Below are 27437 nucleotides of genomic sequence, written 5' to 3' on the forward strand. Positions count from 1 at the left end.
GGGAATCTTTTTTGAGATCGTCTTTAGGTCTCACCTCAACAAAATATTGTGATTTATAACATTTCCATCAGAACCTCCAAGGATCGCACCGTTCTTCTAAATGTCACCAGAAAAAAACCCGTAAAAGTTACTTATCATAAAATTGATTCATTCATGTTTTGTTCTTAAGACTTATCATAACGAGCAAAAAGAGCAAAAAGAAAGAAATGTCTTCATATGTCTTTCTACGTATTATTATAGTTCCTTCAATTTGTCATAAGCAATGACAATTTACTGAAAGTCAGGCAATAATTTTTTTTTTTTTTTTATTCATACAGGTACTGTCGGAAGTAGCACAGCGTAATTATTTGCATAAACAGGTTCTAAAATTGTACAAGTGAGGCCTTTACATGTTAATCTAAATACATAAAACAAACAAATACATAACTGATCGACAGAAAACAACACCCAGAAGGTTGTCTCCAAATGAATAAATCTTTCATTTTTATATTACAATATTGCACTCGATGCATGACCCAGGGGATCACAATACTTCTAGATCTGATATGACGACGATATATCCCGAAGGCACACCCGTACAATGCACACGAACTCCACAGGAAATAATCGTATACCCTAGAAATAATTAATTGATATTTACGTATTTTATTTACGACCTTACTGCATGAAGGGAATAAACTTCTAGTTCAAGTTATATTTCTTTATTGCCTTGAGTCGTTTGTCTCATGGGTTGTCGGATGGCGCAGTGGATAGCGCACTTGCCTTTCACCAAGGCGGCCGGGGTTCGAATCTCCGATCGGACGTGTAAAGGTATGGTGTCACCTGCCCAACCACGTTAGTTTTCTCCGGGTACTCCGGCTTCCTCCCACATTAAGACCCCCCCCCCCCCCCCTTTAATCCCTGGTAAAGATTTTTATATAAAAAATTAACCATCAAATTATTTCCTGTACTCAAACTAAATGTCATGAAAGGCCGATCTTAATAAAAACAAGTTTCCTGATTTCCAGGATGTTCTCATCTGAGGTTTAAAATCACGTCTAAGTCTCGTTTTGATCTCACGTAACGGGATTTTGTTATAATTAAAAAAAAATGATGAATTTCAAAAGCAAACATGCATCTGAAGAATGTGCCAAAAACACTAGATGCCTGTTGTTTGTAGAATTAACTTTCTTTTACAATAATTAAAAAAAAATAAAAAAATCGGCGGCCATTTAAAAAAGAACAATCAGTTATACCATATTTCACTTTTTGACGCAAGCCTCATTGTCGGAGTTGTGACCAAATGAAATTGGTGTTAAATTCACCAGTAGAATTATTTATCCCCTACATACACTTTAACTATTTCATACTAAAATAAGTATGAGACTGAAATTATTGCAAAGGATCTCTGAGTTTCTCCAGTCGTTGATGGCGACTAACAAACCAGGACTTTGGCCGCAGAGAAGAGAGCATGCGCAATAACGGAGAGATGTCCCTCGAGCTCCCTAACGGCAGATCTGGTGCTATTGTGCTTCCATCGGAACAGGAGATCCTCCGCCCCAGGAAAACCTTGACCGCCATAATGGTTCGTAGCGCTGGGCGTATGCAAGAGGTGTCTGTAAAAAGGTCAATATGATATCAATTTTTATTTTCAATTTTTGACATATGATGCAATGTTGGTGTTACATAAGTTGATATGAGTGGTGTTGAGTTAAATTCTCTCATTTCCAAAAAATCAATCACTCAATGTAGTAATATTACTGGTTTGTGTACCACGGGCATAGATATCCCGTCAGTAAGAGGTGTATGTTAGTGTAGTCAGTTTGTGTACCACGGTGATAGATATCCCGTCAGTTAGATATGTGTTAGTGTAGTCAGGTCGTGTACCACTGTGATAGATATCCCGTCAGTTAGAGGTGTGTTAGTGAAGTCAGTTTGTGTACCACGGTGATATATATCCCGTCCGTTGGAGGTATGCTATGTAGTCAGTTTGTGTACAACGGTGATAGATATCCCGTCAGTTAGAGGTGTGTGTTAGTGAAGTCAGTTTGTGTACCAAGGTGATAGATATCCCGTCAGTTGGAGGTATGCTATGTAGTCAGTTTGTGTACAACGGTGATAGATATCCCGTCAGTTAGGTGTGATAGTGTAGACAATTTGTGTACCACGGTGATAGATATCCCGTCAGTTAGAGGTGTGTGTTATTGTAGTCAGTTTGTGTACCACGGTAATAGATATCCCGTCAGTTAGAGGTGTGTGTTATTGTAGTCAGTTTGTGTACCACGGCAAAAGATATCCCGTCAGTTAGAGGTATGTGTTATTGTAGTCAGTTTGTGTACCACGGTAATAGATATACCGTCAGTAAGAGGTGTGTTAGTGTAGTCAGGTTGTGTACCACGGTGATAGAGATCCCGTCAGTTAGAGGTGTGTGTTATTGTAATCAGTTTGTGTACCAAGGATATACATATCCTGTCAGTTAGATGTGTTAGTGTAGTCAGTTTGTGTACCACGGTGATAGAGATCCCGTCAGTTAGAGGTGTGAGTTAGTGAAGTCAGTTTGTGTACCACGGTAATATATATCCCGTCAGTTAGTGGTGGGTGTTATTGTAATCAGTTGGTGTACCAAGGATATACATATCCTGTCAGTTAGATGTGTGTTAGTGTAGTCAGGTCGTGTACCACGGTGATAGATATACCGTCAGTTACAGGTGTGTTAGAGTAGTCAGTTTGTGTACCACGTTGATAGATATCCGTCAGTTAGAGGTGTATGTTAGTGTAGTCAGTTTGTGTACCACGGTAATATATATCCCGTCAATTAGAGGTGTGTTAGTGAAGTCAGTTTGTGTACAACGGTAATAGATATCCCGTCAGTTAGAGGCGTGTTAGTGTAGTCAGTTTGTGTACCACGGTAATATATATCCCGTCAGTTAGAGGTGTGTTAGTGAAGTCAGTTAGTGTACCACGTTGATAGGTATCCCGTCAATTAGAGGTGTGTGTTAGTGTAGTAAGTTTGTGTACCACGGTGATATATATCCCGTCAGTTAGAAGTGTGTTAGTGTAGTCAGCTTGTGTACCACGGTAATATATATCCCGTCAGTTAGAGGTGTGTTAGTGAAGTCAGTTTGTGAACCACGGTGATAGATATCCCGTCAGTTGGAGGTGTGCTATGTAGTCAGTTTGTGTACCACGTTGATAGATATCCCGTCAGTTAGAGATGTGTGTTAGTGTAGTCAGTTTGTGTACCACGGTGATATATATCCCGTCAGTTAGAGATGTGTGTTAGTGTAGTCAGTTTGTGTACCACGGTGATAGATATCCCGTCAGTTAGAGGTGTGTTAGTGTAGTCAGTTTGTGTACCACGTTGATAGATATCCCGTCAGTTAGAGATGTGTTAGTGAAGTCAGTTTGTGTACCACGGTGATATATATCCCGTCAGTTAGAGATGTGTTAGTGAAGTCAGTTTGTGTACCACGGTGATATATATCCCGTCAGTTAGAGATGTGTGTTAGTGTAGTCAGTTTGTGTACCACGGTGATAGATATCCCGTCAGTTAGAGGTGTGTTAGTGTAGTCAGTTTGTGTACCACGTTGATAGATATCCCGTCAGTTAGAGATGTGTTAGTGAAGTCAGTTTGTGTACCACGGTGATATATATCCCGTCAGTTAGAGATGTGTTAGTGAAGTCAGTTTGTGTACCACGGTGATATATATCCCGTCAGTTAGAGATGTGTGTTAGTGTAGTCAGTTTGTGTACCACGGTGATAGATATCCCGTCAGTTAGAGGTGTGTTAGTGTAGTCAGTTTGTGTACCACGTTGATAGATATCCCGTCAGTTAGAGATGTGTTAGTGAAGTCAGTTTGTGTACCACGGTGATATATATCCCGTCAGTTAGAGATGTGTTAGTGAAGTCAGTTTGTGTACCACGGTGATATATATCCCGTCAGTTAGAGATGTGTGTTAGTGTAGTCAGTTTGTGTACCACGGTGATAGATATCCCGTCAGTTAGAGGTGTGTTAGTGTAGTCAGTTTGTGTACCACGTTGATAGATATCCCGTCAGTTAGAGATGTGTTAGTGAAGTCAGTTTGTGTACCACGGTGATATATATCCCGTCAGTTAGAGATGTGTTAGTGAAGTCAGTTTGTGTACCACGGTGATATATATCCCGTCAGTTAGAGATGTGTGTTAGTGTAGTCAGTTTGTGTACCACGGTGATAGATATCCCGTCAGTTAGAGGTGTGTTAGTGTAGTCAGTTTGTGTACCACGTTGATAGATATCCCGTCAGTTAGAGATGTGTTAGTGAAGTCAGTTTGTGTACCACGGTGATATATATCCCGTCAGTTAGAGATGTGTTAGTGAAGTCAGTTTGTGTACCACGGTGATATATATCCCGTCAGTTAGAGATGTGTGTTAGTGTAGTCAGTTTGTGTACCACGGTGATAGATATCCCGTCAGTTAGAGGTGTGTTAGTGTAGTCAGTTTGTGTACCACGTTGATAGATATCCCGTCAGTTAGAGATGTGTTAGTGAAGTCAGTTTGTGTACCACGGTGATATATATCCCGTCAGTTAGAGATGTGTTAGTGAAGTCAGTTTGTGTACCACGGTGATATATATCCCGTCAGTTAGAGATGTGTGTTAGTGTAGTCAGTTTGTGTACCACGGTGATAGATATCCCGTCAGTTAGAGGTGTGTTAGTGTAGTCAGTTTGTGTACCACGTTGATAGATATCCCGTCAGTTAGAGATGTGTTAGTGAAGTCAGTTTGTGTACCACGGTGATATATATCCCGTCAGTTAGAGATGTGTTAGTGAAGTCAGTTTGTGTACCACGGTGATATATATCCCGTCAGTTAGAGATGTGTGTTAGTGTAGTCAGTTTGTGTACCACGGTGATAGATATCCCGTCAGTTAGAGGTGTGTTAGTGTAGTCAGTTTGTGTACCACGTTGATAGATATCCCGTCAGTTAGAGATGTGTTAGTGAAGTCAGTTTGTGTACCACGGTGATATATATCCCGTCAGTTAGAGATGTGTTAGTGAAGTCAGTTTGTGTACCACGGTGATATATATCCCGTCAGTTAGAGATGTGTGTTAGTGTAGTCAGTTTGTGTACCACGGTGATAGATATCCCGTCAGTTAGAGGTGTGTTAGTGTAGTCAGTTTGTGTACCACGTTGATAGATATCCCGTCAGTTAGAGATGTGTTAGTGAAGTCAGTTTGTGTACCACGGTGATATATATCCCGTCAGTTAGAGATGTGTTAGTGAAGTCAGTTTGTGTACCACGGTGATATATATCCCGTCAGTTAGAGATGTGTGTTAGTGTAGTCAGTTTGTGTACCACGGTGATAGATATCCCGTCAGTAAGAGGTATGTGTTATTGTAGTCAGTGTAGTAGATAAAGAGATATCCAGTCAGTTAAAGGTGCGCTGGTATTGTGGGACCATTTAGTGACGTTTATACAGAAATATTTCGTCAGTAAAAGGTGAACTGGTGTTGTTGGTTTGTTTAGTGAGGTTGATACACTGACATCCCGTCAATAACAGGTGTGTCAGGCTTGTTGGTATGACGGTCTTCACCTAAAGCCCGTTATTGAGATACCTTAATTATTCATTCTGAGCTGTATTCAAACCTGACTACGCTATCGGTATCATTAAACAAGCTATTAATTCCCATTAGGAGGCGTTATAGCAAACCTAAATTATTCATAAGGTTTCCTATCAATTTCTATTAATATACAATCAATATAGCTAGTTGAAAACCAACGAAACGACAAAGCGGTTTCTAATAAAAAAAAATATATGAAGCAATCAGACCAGCACTGAGGTCGTTGTTTCGTCCATGTTTTTCTGACCTTAAGAATCAATGCTAGTTAGCTGTAACCTAAATCTCTTTCACTAAAAGAGTTCTACAAATACTTAAAATTGGTTTTAATGGTAATCTTCACTTTCATTTGAAAAAGAAAAAGTTGTTATAATATTTTTGTGATAAGGATCCCCGTATTACTGCTAAAAATGAAACTACGCATAAGTTTTTTCGGCATGACTATATCTTTAATAAATCATTTTTGAAAACCATACATTGCGGAAGTTTTATGCAAAATAATGTAGACAAAGAATGTATATTTAAAGATATATTCACTTCGATTTTGGTATTGTTAAAATGTATCCAGCCTGCTGACACGAAATTCTCGGTTATGTCCCCTTAACGCTTGTCGAAGGTAACAGAACCACTAATCTTCCACAACCACAATCGGTTTCCCCACTCCCAATTATTGAATGAACTTGCTAAGAGGATGTAAACTATTTTGGTGTCAAACTAGCGGGAAACACCCTGTACGTGATTTCATTAGTCAATCTTCTGATTAGGATTTCAAGTGACAATACTTTGCAACGTCATCTTCGATTGTGACGTCATAGTACATATACAATAATCGTCGAACATTGTTGGAGAAAAAATGTCCCCAAACTCGAGATGGTTGATTATTATTTCTCCCACACCTGACAGATTTATCACCCGTTTTGCCGGTGCTAGATTTATCTGTCTCTGCCCTAGGGTTGAGACAGGGGGATTCCCCTATTCATAACAATGGCATGACGTCACTTCAACAATACAATGACGTCACGTCAACAATCCATCAACAAATTGCCTGTATGTGTTTTGGGTCCATGTTTACCTTTATTTCAAATTAATATACTGTTAGATATGGGAGAAAAATAATCAATCGCTATTGGTTGTGTAAGATAGAGAAATCTCAACCCTCGGACTAAGATTTTTTGTCCAGAACTCGGCAAGCCTCGTTCTGGACAAAAAATCTTAGTCCTCGGGTTGAGATTTCTCTATCTTACACAACCAGTAGCGATAGATTCTATTAGTTGATCTTACTCGAGTTAATTAATTTTCAAATTGTTAAAAATAAAAAATAAATAAAAAGTAAACCTCTTGTCTTTTTACAATTTGAATTAATATCATTGCCTTTTTGATACCGTACGAAATCCCAACCAGAGAAGTTGTAGCAGCAGAGTTTCAAACATTTTTTTATAGAACTTGTCTACTTTAAGTTTTAAGGTTTCCGAATGTACGTTTACCTGATGTAAAAAAAAACAATTTATACATTTATTAACACCTTTTACAGTTCCGTTATAAGCGAATGAGCAGCGTATACTACCATTAAGACATGTAATCACTATACTGCGATTTGTTTGGACTATTAAAACGGACTAGTCAGTCAGAACACAAAGTTACAATAAATGGACTTTTAAGTGGTAAATCAATTATTCGGGCGAGGAGCATTTTTCATTAAAGGGTAGATAAATCATCGAGTTCAAACCAATTAAAATCAGCTAGATTATATTTTATTTATTTCATCACATTTGTTAATGCGATTTTCAAATCTCTTTGATGGAACCTAAAGCATTGTGTCTTTCCTTTAAATGTCGCGCCTACATATCCATGTTTATGATCTAATGGGAAAACAGAATTAAGTGCTAGATGTTTGCACTGCTTTCCTCTATGTGAACATTAACAATACGGGTAATCAGTTGTGACACACAGATTACTTGTAATATTGACGTTTGTGATACTGTAATCTTGAAGCATCTAAACCGAACATCGATTCCGACTTAAACCATTTGTAATGTGTACGGTACGGAACGCAATTTGTGACACACGGACTATTTGTAATGTGTACGGTACGGAACACAATTTGTGACACACGGACTATTTGTAATGTGTACGGTCCGTAACGCAATTTGTGACACACGGACTATTTGTAATGTGTACACGGTACGGATCGCAATTTGTGACACACGGACTATTTGTAATGTTGACGGTACGGAACTCAGATTGTGACACAAGAATTATTTGTAATGTTGACGGTACAGAACGCAGTTTGCGACACACGGACTATTTGTAATGTGTACGGTACGGAACGCAATTTGTGACACACGAACTATTTGTAATGTTGACGGTCCGGAACGCAATTTGTGACACACGAATTATTTATAATGTGGACGGTACGGAACGCAATTTGTGACACACGAACTATTTGTAATGTTGACGGCACGGAACGCAGTTTGTGACACACGGGCTATTTGTAATGTTGACGGGACAGAACGCAATTTGTGACACACGGACTATTTGGAATGTTGACGGTACGGAACTCAGATTGTGACACAAGAATTATTTGTAATGTTGACGGTACAGAACGCAGTTTGCGACACACGGACTATTTGTAATGTGTACGGTACGGATCGCAATTTGTGACACACGAACTATTTGTAATGTTGACGGCACGGAACGCAGTTTGTGACACACGGGCTATTTGTAATGTTGACGGGACAGAACGCAATTTGTGACACACGGACTATTTGGAATGTTGACGGTACGGAACTCAGATTGTGACACAAGAATTATTTGTAATGTTGACGGTACAGAACGCAGTTTGCGACACACGGACTATTTGTAATGTGTACGGTACGGAACGCAATTTGTGACACACTAATTATTTGTAATGTTGACGATATAGAACGCAATTTGTGACACACAGACTCTTTGTAATGTTGACGGTACAGAACGTAATTTGTGACACACGGACTATTTGTAATGTTGACGATATAGAACGCAATTTGGGACACACAGACTATTTGTAATGTTGAAGATATAGAACGCAATCTGTGACACACAGACTATTTGTAATGTTGACGGTACAGAACGTCATTTGTGACACACGAACTATTTGTAATGTTTACGGTACGGAACGCAATTTGTGACACACGAACTATTTGTAATGTTGACGGCACGGAACGCAGTTTGTGACACACGGGCTATTTGTAATGTTGACGGTACAGAACGCAATTTGTTACACACGAACTATTTGTAATGTTGACGGTACGTAACGCAATTTGTGACACACGAATTATTTGTAATGTGTACGGTACGGAACGCAATTTGTGACACACGAATTATTTATAATGTGGACGGTACGGAACGCAATTTGTGACACACGAATTATTTATAATGTGGACGGTACGGAACGCAATTTGTGACACACGAATTATTTATAATGTGGACGGTACGGAACGCAATTTGTGACACACGAACTATTTGTAATGTTGACGGTACGGAACGCAGTTTGTGACACACGGGCTATTTGTAATGTTGACGGTACAGAACGCAATTTGTGACACACGGACTATTTGTAATGTTGACGGTACAGATCGTAATTTGTAACAACCGAACTAATTGTAATGTCGTAGAATTGGTACACATGCTTGTTCAATGAATAGAACAGCCATCGCCCAGGGAGGTTCAGTGGTATCCAACGTAACAATTATGACGTCATAATAATGATGACGTAAACAATCGGTCCATGGCATTCATACCCTATATGAATGCCAACTGAATTTGGTAGGGTTATATAGTGACACTGCCATACGATGGTAAATATTTGGTGATACACATACTTTTTTGTAGTGTTGGCGATACGGATTCACTGAACAAAGGTCGTGACACACGGCTTACAATGTATGGAACATAACATCGTTTGTGACACAAATACTTTGTAATGTTGAGAGTACGGTACATCCACCAACGTCGTTTGTAGCATACAACTTACTTGTTGACGGTACGGGACGCAGTTTGTGACACACGAACTATTTGTAATGTCGTAGGTATGGTACAGTTTGTAACACACGACTAACATGAATTGCTGACGTCACGGAACACATATTTTTGGTGACACACATACTTTTTGTAGTGTTGGCGATACGGATTCACTGAACAAAGGTCGTGACACACGACTTACAATCTACTTGTAATGTTGACGGAACATAACATCGTTTGTGACACAAATACTTTGTAATGTTGAGAGTACGGTACATCGTTTGTGACTGAAGTTAGTCATACTATAATGGTATACATTGTGTAGGTACATGCACCAACATCGTCTGTAGCATACAACTTACTTGTAATGTTGACGGTACGGAATCCCATTTACATCGAGAAACGCCCCCTCTAAGGCCATCATTTTGTCGTTGAGATTCCTTATCGCCAGAGGACTAGAATAAACGAAAATATTTATACGTAAACCGACATAGGTACTGGCTGCTGTTACCTTGGAAAGTCTACCGCATCGTCTTTATATATTATGGTGCATTCCATACAATTAATTTCAACCTCATTTGGATCTAGAAACATACATCTTGTTTCACAGAACTAAATTCACTCGAGCACGTTATTAGTCACGTTCTATGTACATCTCAAATTCAGGATGACTGACAATGTTCTCCTTTTCACTGTATTGGATCTTCAACATATTGCAAAAAATAAAAAAAATAACCCAGTATATATGCTAACAAGCAGCTTTGGTGAAAAATGGAATAGAATTTTCCAGATTAGCAATCATAATATTTCAATATCTTGTAATGGTCTTTTGATTACATTTTGATTACATTTTTACCGCTTTATATATTAAAGGGAATTATTTGTACGGAATAGGGAGACCAGTTTATGTGCTATGTTTGCGTGTTTGTTTGCTTGCTTGTTCAGACTTTTGCATCATCTCAACAAATACTTGGTCATATGAATCGGTGTCCACTGCTGATGAGACCACTGTTACGTGTCCATGTTAGGATAGTTCAGCAAAGAAAGATATTTCAAAATTGTCCTTCACCCCATAAACTGTGGCCACTTTTGCCACGTGACCTTACCGGTTTTGAAGATGTATTATCCCGATTAATTCATCAAATAATCAATCTATCTATCAATATTTGAATCAATCAATCAGTCAACCAAATAATCACTCAATTGTATCAATTAATCAATCAATCAAATAATCAATCAATCTATCTATCAATATTTCAATTAATCCATCCAATAATAATTAATCAATCAATCAATAATCACTCAAATAATCAATCAATCAATCAATCAATCAATCAATAAATCAACCAAATAGTCACTCAATAAATCAAATAATCAATCAAATAATATCTGGTCAAATTATTCTACCAAGGGGATGACCAGGGCCATCAGAGCGTGGCTGTTAGATTTACAAGGTTCTTTTTGTATACGTCTCACTTCGAATCTAACACACTCAAATTTGTTGTCTCTGCATATCTCATTAGATAACATATTTGGGTCTGTCAGGGTCCTAACAACACATATCCATCAGTCACCGTTTCAGAAGCTGCATTTCAGTAGGCAGTCGGTGAAAAGATGATAATGTACTTTGAAAAAATGCTCAAGTTAGGTGACGGATTGGCAGAATATGAATTCAATGTAGCCAACTTCATTGTTTGAATTGGCAACCCCAATATTAGTCCATAAAAACGTCACAAAATAAAAGTTGGCACTGTCGAGTAGAAAAACGATTAATTGATTATTCTGGCTTCCTAACAATGAGAGCTAAACCAACACGAAACAAAACTATGAGACAGAGATCATACTTCTGTAGGTCGAGGTTTTCTTTTTCTTTCTCAAACTTGTCAACAGCCTCGAACAGGGCTTCAGTTCCCTTCAGAACACCCTCTGAAACAAACGGGCATATCATCAAAACTCTCCAGATTATATCGTGAAATCTCATATTCAGGGTATTATAAATGAATCAGTGAGTGTGGTGACTCACTGGTATTACCGGAGGTACTACTGTCCGGAAACAAGCTTATAAAATCTCAGGGAATATCCGAGATCGATAGGCAAAATTCATTTTAACATTGAAATAACTACATTTTAAATTGTACAAAACCAAATATTTAATGACGTCATAACACCTAAAAAAATTACGATGTTTGATTGGTTGTTTGTTGATAAAGCTTAGGGTAGCAATCTAGTTTCTTGCAGTTGTGACGTATGGAACAGTAATTATTGATTTTAGATCTATAGGTCTCCAATGGAAATTAGTCTAAAATATAGATGAACAATTTCGTAAAACCCGGTTAAACACATCAGCTAGAAATTATTTCCGAATCGTTTATTTTTCGTATTTTATTGTAAACCGTTCCTCTGATATCAAACATCCATAGACAGAATTAATGTTCCTCTTTTTTCTTTACCTTAAAATAGGTTGGGTTAGCAAAACTATTACAAGAAAGACGCCTTTTTAAGTATTTTAGAAATTTTAACAGTAATTTACTGCCCATCAACATAAAACCATTATTCCGAATACCCCCTTTTCAATTACTTCATCTGAACATTTTAACACACAACATGTTTTTGTTTTGTTTTCAGGGATAGCAAGTATCAGCTTAGATCCAGAACAACCTATTCGATATCATAGAGTGGAAATACAAATGTCTTATTTAAACTTGTCGTCTAAAGGGAGATAATTCTATGAGGATGACACATCTCTAACTTCGCTTCCTCTGATTTGTACCTCGTAACGTACTTATATATTTCTCTTCGACGATTCCAGATACGGAAAAGTTTAACGAATCCACAGACGCCCTCAAATCCTCAGCGTAGTCCCTTACTCCAAGCGGAAGTACAAGTGAATCTGTGAGTCGTCTGCCCGTCTCTGCGAGAATTCCCGCCATGGCACCGGAAATTTTATATCCGGGGTCTATCGTCAATAACGTATTGGTAGTTTCGTATCTGGTGTGATACAGTGGCGTAATGGACGAATTCCAATCATCCTGTTATAGAAAGGGGACAGATTGATTACGTGATGTCAGTAACCGCTAACAGAGTTAGTTGTTCTGTTACAAACGGGCAAATAATGATGACGAATTATCTACTTCCGGTATATAAGTTTTCGAACAAAATATTTATGGCTCTTAACATTTGAATGTTAACATTGACGTTATTTTTATGTTAAACATTAACCTTTAAATAAAGTCAAACGTTTTAATTACAGAGTGAAAAAACACCCGATATGGGATATCACATACAGATTGCATAAACAATATTGTGCCGGTATTACATTCCTTTTATGATAAAAGTCAACAGAACAAAATAAAAATTGCGTATGCTTTAACATGTAGTAATATGGAAAACCTTACATACATTTTGTATATACCGAATGGGTCAAATTCACAACCCCCTTTCCACCTCAAACACCAAATCAATATTGCGTGATAGTTCAGCGATTTATCTGTCCACCTTACATCTTCTCCGACACCACGTGTAAAATCAAATACAAGAGAACATGCGATGGTTATTAAAATGTAAGAGCTTCATTCTAACCGCAGAAGCAAAAGTCGCATAAAATGACGGAACTCCGGCATTGGCTACGAAAGGCGTGTGGTCACTTCCGGAACCGACTCTTTCTGTTCTGTAAGAGAGAAATGACATGAAGATACATACTTATGGTTAAGTTATTGATGACATCAGTTAAGTTATTGATAACAGCAGTTAAGATATTGATAACACAAGTTTAGTTATTGATAACACCAGTTATGTGATTGATTGCACCAGTAAAGCTATTGATAACACCAGTTAAGTTATTGATAACACCAGTTAAGTTATTGATAATACCAGTTAAGTTATTGATAACACCAGTAAAGCTATTGATAACACCAGTTAAGTTATTGATAACACTAGTAAAGCTATTGATAACACCAGTTAAGTTATTGATAATACTAATTAAGTTATTGATAATACCAGTTAAGTTATTGATAACACCAGTATAGCTACTGATAACACCAGTTAAATTCTTGATAACACAAGTAAAGTTGTTGATAACACCAGTTAAGTTATTGATAACACCAGTTAAGTTATTGATAACACAAGTAAAGCTATTGATAACACCAGTTAAGTTATTGATAACACCAGTATAATTATTGATAATACTAGTTAAGTTATTGATAATACCAGTTAAGCTATTGATAACACCAGTATAGCTATTGATAACACCAGTTAAATTTTTGATAACACCAGTAAAGCTATTGATAACACCAGTTAAGTTATTGATAACACCAGTTAAGTTATTGATAATACCAGTTAAGTTATTGATAACACCAGTATAGCTATTGATAACACCAGTTACGTTATTGATAACACCAGTATAGCTATTGATAACACCAGTTAAGTTATTGATTACACCAGTAAAGCTATTGATAAAACCAGTCAAGTTATTGATAATACTAGTTAAGTTATTGATAATACCAGTTAAGTTATTGATAACACCAGTTAAGTCATTGATAATACTAGTTAAGTTATTGATAATACCAGTTAAGTTATTGATAACACCAGTATAGCTATTGATAACACCAGTTAAATTAATGATAACACTAGAAAAGCTATTGATAACACCAGTAAAGCTATTGATAACACCAGTTAAGTTATTGATAACACCAGTAAAGCTATTGATAATACCAATTATGTTATTGATAACACCAGTAAAGTTATTGATAACACCAGTTAAATTATTGATAACAACAGTTAAGTTATTGATAACACCTATATTTACTTATTTCTAAATTAATAGCGCAAAGTTATGGAATATGGAACAAATTCATCGAGTTACTGCATATGAAATCGTCAAAAAGTGAAATTACACAGAAATGGTTGAAAATATACCTTGGTTTGTCCAACTGTCCTCGCCACACATCATAAGCGGACTGACCGGAAACGTGAGGGTCTGGTACCTAAAGAAGTAAAAAAACATGTGGTATAGGGTAAGAATTCTTCTACAGACTAATTCAACTAAGATAAATGTTTCACAAAATTAAGACTGTGTCCAATGGCAACGTATGGCATAAACAAGTGTTGTGACGTCGTCAAAATGCCTGGCGCCCCCGGGGTACATTCTCTTACACCCATGGAGTGTGTCATTACAAAATCGAACGATCAAAATAGGCTATTTGATTGGTTTCCGGTATGGAAACCTGACCAATCGCTTGGTTGATACTTGTCGTCTGAATATAACTTACGAGCGACATCCGACTTTAATGCCAGTCAATCTTACCGCTATGCTGTGGCTCTACACAAGTCGAATATGCAGAGGGATACACAAGGTGTCCATACCGGAAGTGACGTGTGGTATGATAATGTTAAGTGGAATATACATTAAACAACAGCTAGGGAAACATTGTTTACCTGTTTGGTAGCGTCAAAGAAGACTTGCTGTAACAGGGGGACTGTCTGAAGCAATAGAGACTTGTTACCTGTCAAAATGAGCCAATTTCCCAACGGTCAGATATAGTTCAAAAAACATTTATGCAAATATACCGTCACTGTACCCAAGTCGGGACAGTACCTTAAACGGGACACTTCTGGGAAAACGGCAAGTCGGGACAGTACCTTAAACGGGACACTTATGGGAAAACGGCCCAAGAAACTGTCATTCAATGCAAAGAAGTACTTTTATGTGTACAGTTTTCATTTGATATTACGTTCATGACAATTTAACTGTATGTAAGCTTTATTGGCTGCTGATTATCGTGACATGGACAATTTAAAGGTGAGAATAATGACCATAACAAATCATACGCTGTTTATTTGGATATTATTTTCAAACGTCTATTTTATCAAAACTAATGATAGTTTGGAGAAGAAATTTAATCATAACCCTGTTTGACTCTAACATATTTGAAATATGTCTTATATAGGCCAAAATACCGAAGTGTCCCTTTCAGGGGTTCAAGGGCCTACGTAACTCTGATGGTATTTCGCGTTTTATTTATAGAACCACGCGCCCGAAATATCAACTTGTAACAGAAATGAAAAGTGGATAGTATCTATTTATGAAAAATGAACAAATATTTTTGGAACTGATAGTTTGGTATAAAGAACATTGATATTTATCTAAAAAGTGTCCCGATTTGGGTACAGTGACGTTATACGAAAACAAATACCAACAATCAATCAATCAATATTAATAACCATTTTGAAAAAAGGCAGAACCACTCTTCTATGCGAAATATTATACTGTTTTAGCGATGGATATCAATCTTAAACGGATGTTGTATAAAAATGCTGATTATTGCGTCGTCCGGAACTTGCCGAACACTGCCGAATCTGCTGATAAAACACGATACACACTGCCATATAAGGAATGATTCAACGTTACAACATCACCGATATCCCGATCAAAGTGAACTCACCAGATACAGCAGAATCGATATTGAGGTAGGCCACAGCGTTTGATGTCAGCCATTTTAGATTTTCCTGAAATAAGCAAAGCATGATTTCTCTAATTAACATTTCATGGAGTCTTAGCTTGACAAAGGGACCAGTCAGTTGAAATGTTACGACACGTTCAATACGAACATTGTTCGTGTATAAAGTAAAACTTTGATATTACATATTTCCAAACTGATGTATCAATGTTATTGAAGAATTTCAATATCCTTCTTTAATTTGATAGCAGATATTAAAATATTTCACAAAGAGGATATCACTTTTCCGAAACACCGGTTTTCAAAGTCACAGTATGAAATTTACAAGCGTTGTGTCTCCAACAATAGTGAAAATGACGGTTGGAAAAGGTGACAAGCTACTGCAGGATGTGAACACCAAAATTTTGTATTCCATTCTGTATCTCACAGGTAACTAATGCAATGAATACACCTGGTGTGATGTGTTTTCTGTTTCGAACTGCATTTTTCTTGGCCATCTGCAGACGACTAGTTAGTGTCAAAGAGCAGGGTCAAAAGTGAGTGCACCAAATTCATACACGCATCTGTAGGGGTAAGGAGTAGATGATATGATGTAAAGAATTAGATGATAATTTGGTCTAACCTCCACCCATTCGTAAGAACCGACCAGTCCATATTCTTCTGCGTCCCAGCTACAAAACAAGATAGTTCTTCTTGGTCGCCAACCTACAAAACAGTTTGAAGATAATTATTCGAATTGACGGGTCAAAAACAGATGTGTTGTCTTAGTCACAGTCTGTCACGGTCATATACTCTTATAATGATATAATGATGTGGCAAGTCCCAAGTAGAAAGTAAAGGTTGGTCGGGAGGCGCAGTGGATAGCGCATTCGTTTTTTATTTCAAGACGACCAGGGTTCGACTTCTTGATAAAACATGTAAAAGTAGGTAGGTTTTCTTCGGGTACCATATCTGCTCTCATTAAGACCCATTTTGCGCTTCCATCCGGGCCAGCAAAAGTTATTAATATAAGTCGAAAAAATTCGTTTGACTATTGCTGTAAAATAGATACAGTTTATGAAATGAAGAGAAAACAATATGCCTGCTGCCTCCATTGATTGATTTTTTTTTTTCAAAATTTGCCCGTGAAAAACAGGAAGTCACACGTGACAAGATAAAATGTCGCTCGCACGTAGATTAAAGCTCACGTGCTCGCGATGTAAAAAATACAGTGTGATAATCTATAATTCATGAACCGGAAATAGTAACCAAGGAAAGGCGATCCGCGTAAGAAAATAGTCCGTGATAAACAAATCATTATAATGTTATAAAAAAAAACAATTAAAAGGATCATAACATCATTTTAAGCGTAAATATGCATATGGAGAAGTCGATGACGATAATATTGTTTAAAAAAATCTGTCTACATAGTTCAAAGCTTCATGGTATTCCTCCGCGGAAATCAATTTGTTTACGTTTGTCACAGACCAAGGATCTCGATGTTCATTGAGCCTAGAAGTAATTTGGAAGACACGGTAATTACTTGGCTATTTATGAATGGAGAATAATTATATAAAGTAGTAGTATATAGATGATAAACAGGTTATCACGTAATGTCTAATTTAATAGTGTACGTAGTCCAATCACTAGAGGAAAACATCTCGCACTGATTTAGCTACTGTAAAATTAAAAAACACCGACAAAAGAAACGAACTTATTGATCAATAAAACAATTCTGTCTAACTGTGAAATTAAATGAATAGACGTATAAGCAATTACGCTTCCTAAATCATGCAAACATACCTGTTTCTAGTAGTTTTCCAAATATCCGGGCTATTTCCATAAGAACGGTCCCACCGGAAGCTGGGTCGGTTCCTCCATAGACCCAAGCGTCTCTATGGTTACCAAATATGACGTAGCGGTCTAAAAATACAGATATGTCAAAATCTAACCCCAAATTTGATCCGGAAATTCTGAGATTGAGTTCAATTCCATTTTAAAAACCTTTATCAACTATTGGAATATTTAAATTTTAACCGTGTAATATGATCTTTATTCCAAATGACGATATTTCCCAAGCATGACTGATTTAGACATATTTCAGGTTGCCTGTTCCGTTAGGTAAAATAGATTTTAATCGCCAAAATGCCACAAAAGTGTTAAGTCATAAGCAGTTGATAGAATATTATAAAAGTATTTATTAAAACCATTTTAAAGAAATCCTCATGAATAATGAAACCTTACAAAAATGAAGTGATTTTTAATAAACCCCTTTTCATAACGTGCTGTACCTGGTTCAATAGCACCAGTGATCTTGCCGATAACATTGTGTATTGGAACTGTTCGATTCTCATTTTCGACCACAAGTCTGATTTTCCTGAAAATAGAAAAAAATACCAAGAATTGCGTACATATTTTCCCATTGTCATGCCGATATGAAGTGCAGTAGCACTTTGTTGTACATACAGTGTATTGTGTTCGCAGGACAATAGACCATATATACCTTTTGGGCCAAAAACGATTTTTGTATGTTTCAGCAGAGACATATATTATGATATGTAATATAATAGCCAGTCCTACCCTTGTCTTTACCTCCGACCCTAACAATTTTTTCTCACTCGAACGCACTCCACCGAGTGTTGGGATAACTTGTGCACAGGATGCAAACAAATTGATAGACGCACAAACAAGGCGCTTTTTGTGTTCAAAAGGCAACATAAAGTATAGTGCGTCGCACCCCAGAGATGTCCCACGTCATACCTCGTGCTAGATTATTCTATCTCGTCCGATCTGTATATATACCCTCTCTTCTTCATAGGCAGGTACCAAAACCAAATTTAAATCCCATATGTATACAGTTTTTATAAAAAAAAATCCACATGTGCCAGGATGTTGATACACGTGTACACACCTGTTATTCCGTAACGTTGGGCCGACCCTGTACGTGATGTTAAGATTCCCTCGCCATTCCGGTAAAACCTCCTCTGCTTCCATCTCCCTGGTTACAGGAAAAAAGAAATATAACATTTTATGTATAGTAGGTGTTATCAATATGGAGTTCGTGTTATTGTACTGTACTGTCTGTGTAATATTTATGATAAAGTTTATGTAATATGTGTATTATTTAATATTTAAGAAATATTCAACATACTGTAGGTGTATATAACGAGAGTGAGGAACTTTTGTGTAAAGGTAATCAGCGAATATTACACTTGTAATATAAAAGTGTGGGGGAGAGGGGTTGTACAAGTATTGCACGTGCAAGATTTGTTGCAAAATAGTAAATGCACGCGCTTGGAGTATTTTCCAAATATACATGGTTACTCACCAATGAAAATCGACGTGGTAGACTGTTTTAAATGGTGTTATCATTGTATTGAAGAATTTGTGTTTTTACTGCACGTTGCAGGGTCCTTGTGAAGATACTGATATAACTATATTTTTTCATGAAAATAATTTACATTCCTTGCAATCCCTCAATGATAAAACAGTATGCAAAAGTGTTATATCTTGAAAGAAAACTACAAAACAAAAACCAATTTACCTTAAGATATTGTATGCATCTCGATATCCAATTGGATGACATGGAATACTAGGAAGTTTCCTCTCCACTTCCTCGTCCGACAGTCTTTGTGTGTACCCTTTAATGAAAGACAATGTGATCTGTGTGAATCTAAAGCGTAAACCTTTTGTGTGTGTGGTAGCAACACCTCGTGCTATGGTAGCAGTGTACAGTAGAAATGGCCCGACTCTGATAAACAAAGCACATGTCGAGGAAACGTAAACACAGCGGATTTACCCTACACAACACATGTATACAAGTGTATAGACCTCTTTTTTCTATGTATGTCACTAGTGTGAAAACCATGGTTACCACATCAAAAATTACCAAAAAATACCAAAAATTGTTATTTTTTACCCAAAATTTGACCCCCCAACTAGTATTTTTTTTCCCCTAAGTTCTGTCTGAAATTAAAGATTACCTACCTCGTTGCAGAATTATCTGGGTCCCAGTAAAGTTGTAAAACTTGATTTTTTGTAATTTTGCGTGGTGTGCTGTTGTCAAAATTTTACCTCCTGTAAACTTTCATAACCCTTTCGGATTATGGCCAAAATTTTATTATCGAACCAAAAAAATCTTTTGTACAGTTTTATTTTTTATAATTGTTTTACATATCATTATACAGGGGTTAGCCATTTAACAAAAATATCACCCATGGCCACAATGTTAACCCTCTACTGTATACTGCTACCTCTGGACATAACGTGTCAAACGTTGCAGAATAAAATTAAATTAAAAATCGCACGAGTGATAGAATCGATTACTCCTGCAAACCAAGCAAAGATATCCCACTTGATACCCCGTGCTTGATACATTTTTACCTCGTCCGATCTAGATCTGCTTCGCACCTTAACGTGAAATAAGTCACAAAAACTTGCACGGCGATATATTATTCGTGCGCTGAAACAAATTAACAACCCGTATTTAAAATAACTTAAGTTTGTCATTAAAATTATTATGTTCACGCCATCAAAGGACTTCGGGCGTTATGGGTCATTTTTGGCCTCAGAAAAAGTAAAAACTTCAGCTTGAATTTATTTACCAATTTCTGTTATAAACATCATATTGGTAAATTGGGTCTATCTTTCTAGGTGCACATTTCCCCCCAATGCGCATGCGTATATACCCTACCATAGCAACACAACTGCGTTGCTATGCAGAAATAGACGAAATATGGTGTTTTGGACTGTTAACATGCAGAAATGAAGGCCTGCGCACGCGACAAACAAAAAATCCTTTCTACGAATGAACACTGGTTTGACAATGTTTAAGCATTTCAAATTTTATTTTGTTTGTTGCATGCAGAGGCTTTCAAAAATCATAAAGTGTTTATTTTATATTTCCTTCAAAATGGTTAGTTTTCAACCAAATAGCGCACACCAGACGATATTCACGCATTTTATTATGAAAATGCGGGTTTATGTCTCTCTTTGTAATGCCATATCTCCTAAACCAGTTATCGAATGAATTTAATTGATATTTGATATTTCAATACTTCCTTTATTCGAGATTACGAATATAACAACTAATTCAAAATCCTCGATGAGGCCGGAAATGACCCTTCACGCCCCTAGTCCTTTTCGATAACGTATGTAAGATATGATTTACTGGATGAAACATATGTTTTCTTATTTTATTAGACCATGAGAATCAACGTAGACAGATATGTCTGCACACAGAGGGACGCCTCATGCAGAATAAATTTGGTCGCTTTTTGTGTCTGACTTGCAACATAAAGTATAGTGCGTCACACAACAGACAGAGATGCCCCAACGTCAAACCCCGTGCTAGATTTTTCTATCTCGTCCGATCTGGCAGGTACCTTTACGTGACATTTCGCAGAATTTTTAAACATCGATGTAATCATTCGCGCGTTAATGGCTTGAAATCGACAATCTGCATTATAATTATTCTGTTTTGTCGGGATATGCATTGTTTTGATGTTGTTTGATATCTGATTTTGTAGACAAAACATAATCTACGCTTTGTAAGGACGAACTACATTTAAACGTGGAAGTTTTCAAATGTAGCTTTAGTAATGTAGAGGCCATATTTATTTCAGGCCACAGACGGTATACCTTTTTTCGAAACTAAAAGGTGCGAGGATTGTTTTTTACCTGTAACAGGTAATAGCTTTTATTAATCTTACATAGGGCTGGATATCCTGGTGTCGCCTGGTCACCTTTGGTCAATATGATATTGCCCCTTTGCATCCCAGTGTCCGGAAGCCATCATGTGTCAGGCTAGGTGTCAGCCATACCGGAAGTGGAGGAAGATGGCGGTGGACCGTAGTCGGCAGGGTCCGAATACAGTATCACTCCGACACACCCAGCTTGATGGGCAAACAGAACCTAGAGAGGTTAGGGTGGAAGGAAGAAAGGGTGGAAGGATGGAAGGAATGAGGGAGGGGAGGATGTGCATGAGAGAAGAAGGATAGATGGTTTAATGGATAGAAGGAAAGAGGAAAGAAAAAAAGAGTAATAATGGTGACGAATGAGAAACAAAAAGGAGAAGTAAACAGAAGAAAACAATTTTCACAAATAAATAGAAAGAAAACAAAATAATCAAATGGAAAGAGGAAGAGAATACGTCATAAGAACGATAACTCTTACAAATATCTAAACTAGTTCATCATTGTAATTGTAAAGTATGACTAACCCGATATAATATAATAAGTCTACCGGGAAACGTCTATATTGTAAATATCCATACCTTATTTACCCGGAAGATTCTGCCGTACCTAACGATTACTATTTTACCGGAACAATTGACTCCAAGTTCCCAGAGTTTATCAAAGTCCTCTGCCCTTCCATAGTTAGCGTACACCAACTCAGCCTTTTATAGAAAAATCGTCATCCATAATATATAATACATTTAAAGAAGTGATCGTTAGCGAAGTGAAAATCATTTTTTCGGCATATCTTTGAGGGTTCACTATACACCTCACCACGTGATAGTATTGGTGTACCCTTACTCTGCTTGAGAGAGAAGGTTCATTACACCGACACAGCACCTCAATGTGCGAGTATTCATCACACTATAAACCTCATCACGTGTAAGGAAATATATATACAGTGACACCTCGTTTATTTAGGCGACTAAAATGAACCAATCTGAGGTATTGTCGTTTAAAACTATATAATTTACGATTAGGGTTCGGACGATCTTTCCGTATTTTCTTTGCGCGAAGTTCGGACCAACAGAATTCCATTGTATGCTACACGTATATATACAAGCATTGCGTGCTGTTGTATTCCGTCTTTGCGTATTGCAGAGTTATCTTCTCTTGGGAGCAGAAATTGATTGTTACGTCACTTGTTTGTGAGAGAAACGTCATTATTTTTTGAGAAAACGACGTAATTTTCTCACACAGACCATTGACGTAACAATCAATACCTGCTCCCAAGAGAAGATAACTCTGCAATACGCAAAGACGGAATAGTATCATGGAAAGTAGGTCTAATACTTACTGTGATGTCACCGCTTGGAGAAAAGGCATTAAAGGCCTGTATTTCGTCCGGATGTCTAGTATCATCCCGCGTCAACTCCTCTAGAGACAGAGTACGGTACTCAATAGTTCCACTTTCGCTTATAACAGCAGCCTGGGGTAAAGCATACAAGTTTAATTGAAATTGTATATAAAAAAAAAAATCAGAACACTTCAAATGGAGTTGTGTCAATGACTTCGCTTCTTCTTTGTTCTCCATGCATGATTAAATAACGGACTTGAGCAAGGCTACTTCAATTGTTGCACCACAACAGAATGTGTGTTAGTCTTGCTCATGTCCGTCGGGCCCTTGTATACAAAAGTACGCATACAATATTCAACAGTCTTTATATTTTCACTCGAACATTATAACAGCACACCTACGTGTCCAAACTTGTCTGAAAATGCATGTGTATAGCACACAGCTGTTTCAACATGTAAGGGGAAAACTACACTGAGATAGAGTCTATTCTCACAAAGTTGTTGTGTCCTTTGATTGGGTATGACAAAAACACGTCATACGTGTCTATCTGTGACGTCAGACCGTATTCTTGGAATAGATTGTGCACGTAGTCTGCGCTTTCCCGTTGACTGTCAGTTCCGGCAAGCCTCGGTTTGGATGTCAGCTCTCTATTTAAAAAGAAGTTGACTCACAACTAAATATACCATAACGCTCTTACAATCCATGACCAGGCTGCATATGTTCCCTTTAATTAACGATGACTCTGTAAAAGGGCAAATCAACGAACGCATTATAAGTTATTTATTTCCGTCTTAACATGGCGGTAGTTGACTGACATTTTTTATGGTATTAAACCCGTAACAACATGTTGATTTGTTTGAGATGTAAACATAAACGTATATTTTCATTTCCACTCCAAGTTCCACTATAAGCATTATCAGAAGAAAATGCGTTCATAAAGCTACATTCAGGCCTCAGACCACAATTAATTTCCCTATATGTTTTTACCAAAGAAAACGCCTTTAAACAATGATATATGAGTTTGCTCGAGGCCTGATCTTTATAGGTTTTGTTCAGCTATCCAAGACACATTTGTGGTGAGCTGGAAAAGTATTCATGACCGTCTTTTTTTAAAGATAATTTTAATTACGTCAACATGACCCCGTTGTAGTATGATATGACCATGAAATTCATGCTCAGGGGCCAAACAACATACCATATCCTTCCGCCAAAATAAATTTCACACAAATTAATGAACCGCGTTAATTAAAGGGGGAAAGATCATGTGACATATATAAAACCTCACTTAAAAACGGGCCTGAAAATGGCAAATGCACTACATTTGTGTATATCGAACCGGAAGCATTAACATGGGCATGGTCTGAGGCCATGTATGAACCCAATTTGATCACCGCCATTTTGAAACTTCTCCGCCCACCTCGAATAACATGTGACTGACGCCACGCTGTTCCAGGAATCTCGTTTGCACTGACGACACAGACACTTCAATATCGAAAATATAAGGGAATATATATATTAAGGTCAATAATAACTAGAGTGTAAATGTAAGTATTCAACAATATTTGTTTTTCAATTTCAATCCTTATACGTGTGACAATTGAATATGTCAATGATAAGAATGTGAACCTTTACCTATATTTTTCACATGATTGCGTAACTAATATTTTGATACACATGTTTTGTTTCATGCTTGGAAGGTTCTTGTTTACCACACAACAAAAAACATTGGGCTTTATCCTACACATTAGTGTCGCTATACCGTTATTGCCAAATCCTGTAATTACCAGATCAGGAACATCGTCTGTAACAGCAAATGCATTCAAGAGTTCGGTACATTCACTTGTTACCTCTCGGTTTCACTATCATGGTAATAACTTGCTCTGTGATATATCTGACAAACTAACTAGTCGTCCGCAGAGGGTCAAGAACACTGCAGCACGTCTGGAGAGAGAGTATCAATGTATTTTAGAGTTAAGGAATTAATTAAACACGTCCGGACATACCTAAAACGAATAGGAGTAAAACAAAATCTAGATATAAACTTAACTTAATTTCGATATTTTGTTGATAAAATGCAACAATTCCCGAGCGTCATCATTAGATCATTTTGCATTTGCCATTGATTAAATTTTACCTGAAAATAGCACGTGCTCGCAACTATACCTGTACACTTTGGCCATGTGTTGTGCATCAATAAAGGTCAGGAGAGTATCGGTGGTACCGGGGTCTGCCTCCCTCGTCAGCTGCTGCAGCCCAGCACCCGGGCATGAGCCGGAGTCTGGCCCATAGGTCGTCGTTGAGAAGAAACCGATCAAAATTCCAAGGACAAATAAGAGCACGGCCACCAAGGCTGCCACGCCTATTCCCTTGTGGTTGCGAAATGACATTCCCGGGGATGGGGATTTAAATCGTTAATGTAAAGTAAAGTAGAGATAGTATATATATTGGTCATACAATTCCCCAGTATCTTGTTTACAGTCAGGACGCCGGGCTTGTAGTGGTTCTGATAATACAAAACATATTGGCGTTGTTACCACCGATAGGTCGTTTGCACTGTGCTCGGGTCATGTACACGTTAACTATGCGTATGATACCTTTAGTACGAAAGGGCAATCCTCCGAACAGGACAGACGTGCATTCCACCAAAGTGATCACATGGGGAATTTATTCTTGAGACGACAGTTAGGAGCTAGATGATTCTTTCCATGATGCTGACTCAGCATTTTCTAAGAGTCAAACAAATTGATCTTTATATACGCAGACAGGGACATCATCATCAAACCTACCATATACACATTGGTACTCTCGTTTTTGTGTGTGTGCTTGTGTTTTGCTAGGTTTTGATTTGTTCTTAAAAAACATAGATTTCGGTAAATCATTATCGTCTGCTGAAACACGATTTAATTATCAGAACTTTTTAGGTACGTCATTCACAACATGCTACTCCTACAACAGAAACATTGTGTGACGATAACTCAATAAAATTGTGCAATTGTGTCTATGTTGATTTTTCGTATCTGTATGTCTGCTAGATTTACTCATCTGTGTGCATGTCCGTTTCATGCACGTTCTAGACGTCTGTCAATTGGACGGAAACCCCATACAATGTAATAAGTCCTCTATCTTCGGTATGATTGTATTCATGACTAAACTAATTAACCGGCGACTATTTAGGTGTTAGTTCAAACCAAGTCGATATGTCGGTCTGTTACCAAAATGATTAAAATGATATATTACGTGGGTTTATTCAGGCGTAGTACGTAGTGAAGGAAGTCAAGTAATAGAGGTTTCCATTGTGCGAGCCATGGCGAATAAGATGTTAACCGGCTGACTGTAAATGCTTACCATTTCTCGTGCAGCACAGTAGGGTCATAATCAGTTTACGTCACATCTACGTCAGCGTTTTATCTCCGCATGTAAGTATTAATATTTCTACTTGAAAACGTGTTATTACACCTAAAAAACAGACAAACACCTAACAAAAGACCTCCTTCACCATTTTATTTTATTTCATTTCATATTTGTCTAAGCGACAAGCTTTCGTGAGACACAGACGGCGTACATAACAACACATTCAAGAGGAATCGCGTACTTTGTTCACTATACGATATGGTGGAATAATAATGAACCATAATGGAGTTTTCTGACGCAGGTAAAGTTCTCTGGAGTTTCATTTTGCGATATCTCTGTTTGCAATCGGTCACCGTCGGCACTTTCCGTAAACGAGCAAAAACTCGTTTATGGAAAGTGCCGACGGTCCCCGATTGCTCTGCTTGATTGCCGGTGTAATGTCAAATTGTGACCCGTAATACGTTTTCATTGGGGGTCACATTTCCGCGTTAACAGTTTATATATGGATTGAATCTGGAATTTTCCAATGTAATACAAGTATGAACGGAGAAAAAATGACTAACACACCAAATGGGTGGCCATAACAAAGCACAAAATCAAATCTGGCATTAAAGGATAATTGTTGACCAACACACAGCAAGCGAAAAGCTCCTACTAATTAGAAAACATTTTACCGACAAAGACACAGTAAACATTTTGAATTGTCATTGACAGGTTTCAAATGTCTGCATTATAATATCCCATATATGTAAAATGTTCTACGCGTTAAATCACATTTCACAGTTTTTTTCTTCACAGAACCGGAAGTGTCAGTGTATTTATTTTTGCACGTGCACTGAATTGCACTTTCTCGTGTCCTTCACTTTTGAACGAATCTCTCAAAGACTTTTGACGTACCCACTTAAAAGAAATGTTCCGTTGTATGTACAATGTATGACGGTTGTGGCTCATCAAAGTTTCCGTTTCGTTTCGTTTTTTTTTTAAATAAATAAAATTCAAAAACCACTTAATGCTGACAGATTGGTTTATTACACGAGTCCTTCG

The 27437-nt window shown here is 37.5% G+C and overlaps 1 protein-coding gene across 1 annotated transcript; it reads right to left on the reverse strand.

Annotated features, from left to right (window-relative positions):
- Positions 1-1106: 1106 nt before the first annotated feature.
- Positions 1107-25429, reverse strand: LOC110442040 (glutamate carboxypeptidase 2-like). Its single transcript, XM_021485444.1, has 16 exons — positions 25206-25429; positions 23536-23689; positions 23043-23174; positions 22313-22407; positions 18922-19008; positions 18302-18387; positions 17814-17933; positions 16654-16736; positions 16017-16080; positions 15010-15077; positions 14491-14558; positions 13156-13243; positions 12359-12605; positions 11421-11502; positions 9939-10031; positions 1107-1595 (listed from the first exon to the last, which is right to left on the reverse strand). The coding sequence occupies exons 1-16, from the start codon at positions 25427-25429 to the stop codon at positions 1415-1417; spliced, it is 1872 nt and encodes a 623-aa protein (XP_021341119.1). The 3' UTR covers positions 1107-1414.
- Positions 25430-27437: the final 2008 nt, after the last annotated feature.

The sequence above is a fragment of the Mizuhopecten yessoensis genome, unplaced genomic scaffold (assembly GCF_002113885.1).
Source record: "Mizuhopecten yessoensis strain PY_sf001 unplaced genomic scaffold, ASM211388v2 scaffold716195, whole genome shotgun sequence".
NCBI lineage: Eukaryota > Metazoa > Mollusca > Bivalvia > Pectinida > Pectinidae > Mizuhopecten > Mizuhopecten yessoensis.

Bases quoted from the DNA above. Each gene is read 5' to 3' on its own strand.
- LOC110442040 (XM_021485444.1), bottom strand. From the start codon at position 25,429: ATGTCATTTCGCAACCACAAGGGAATAGGCGTGGCAGCCTTGGTGGCC. The intron at 18,388-18,921 runs GTGTGTACACGT...TTCTATTTTCAG, and splicing joins CCAACGTTACGGAATAACAG to GAAAATCAGACTTGTGGTCG. The intron at 1,596-9,938 runs GTAAGTTGTATG...ACCTTTTTACAG, and splicing joins CCGTACCGTCAACATTACAA to ACACCTCTTGCATACGCCCA.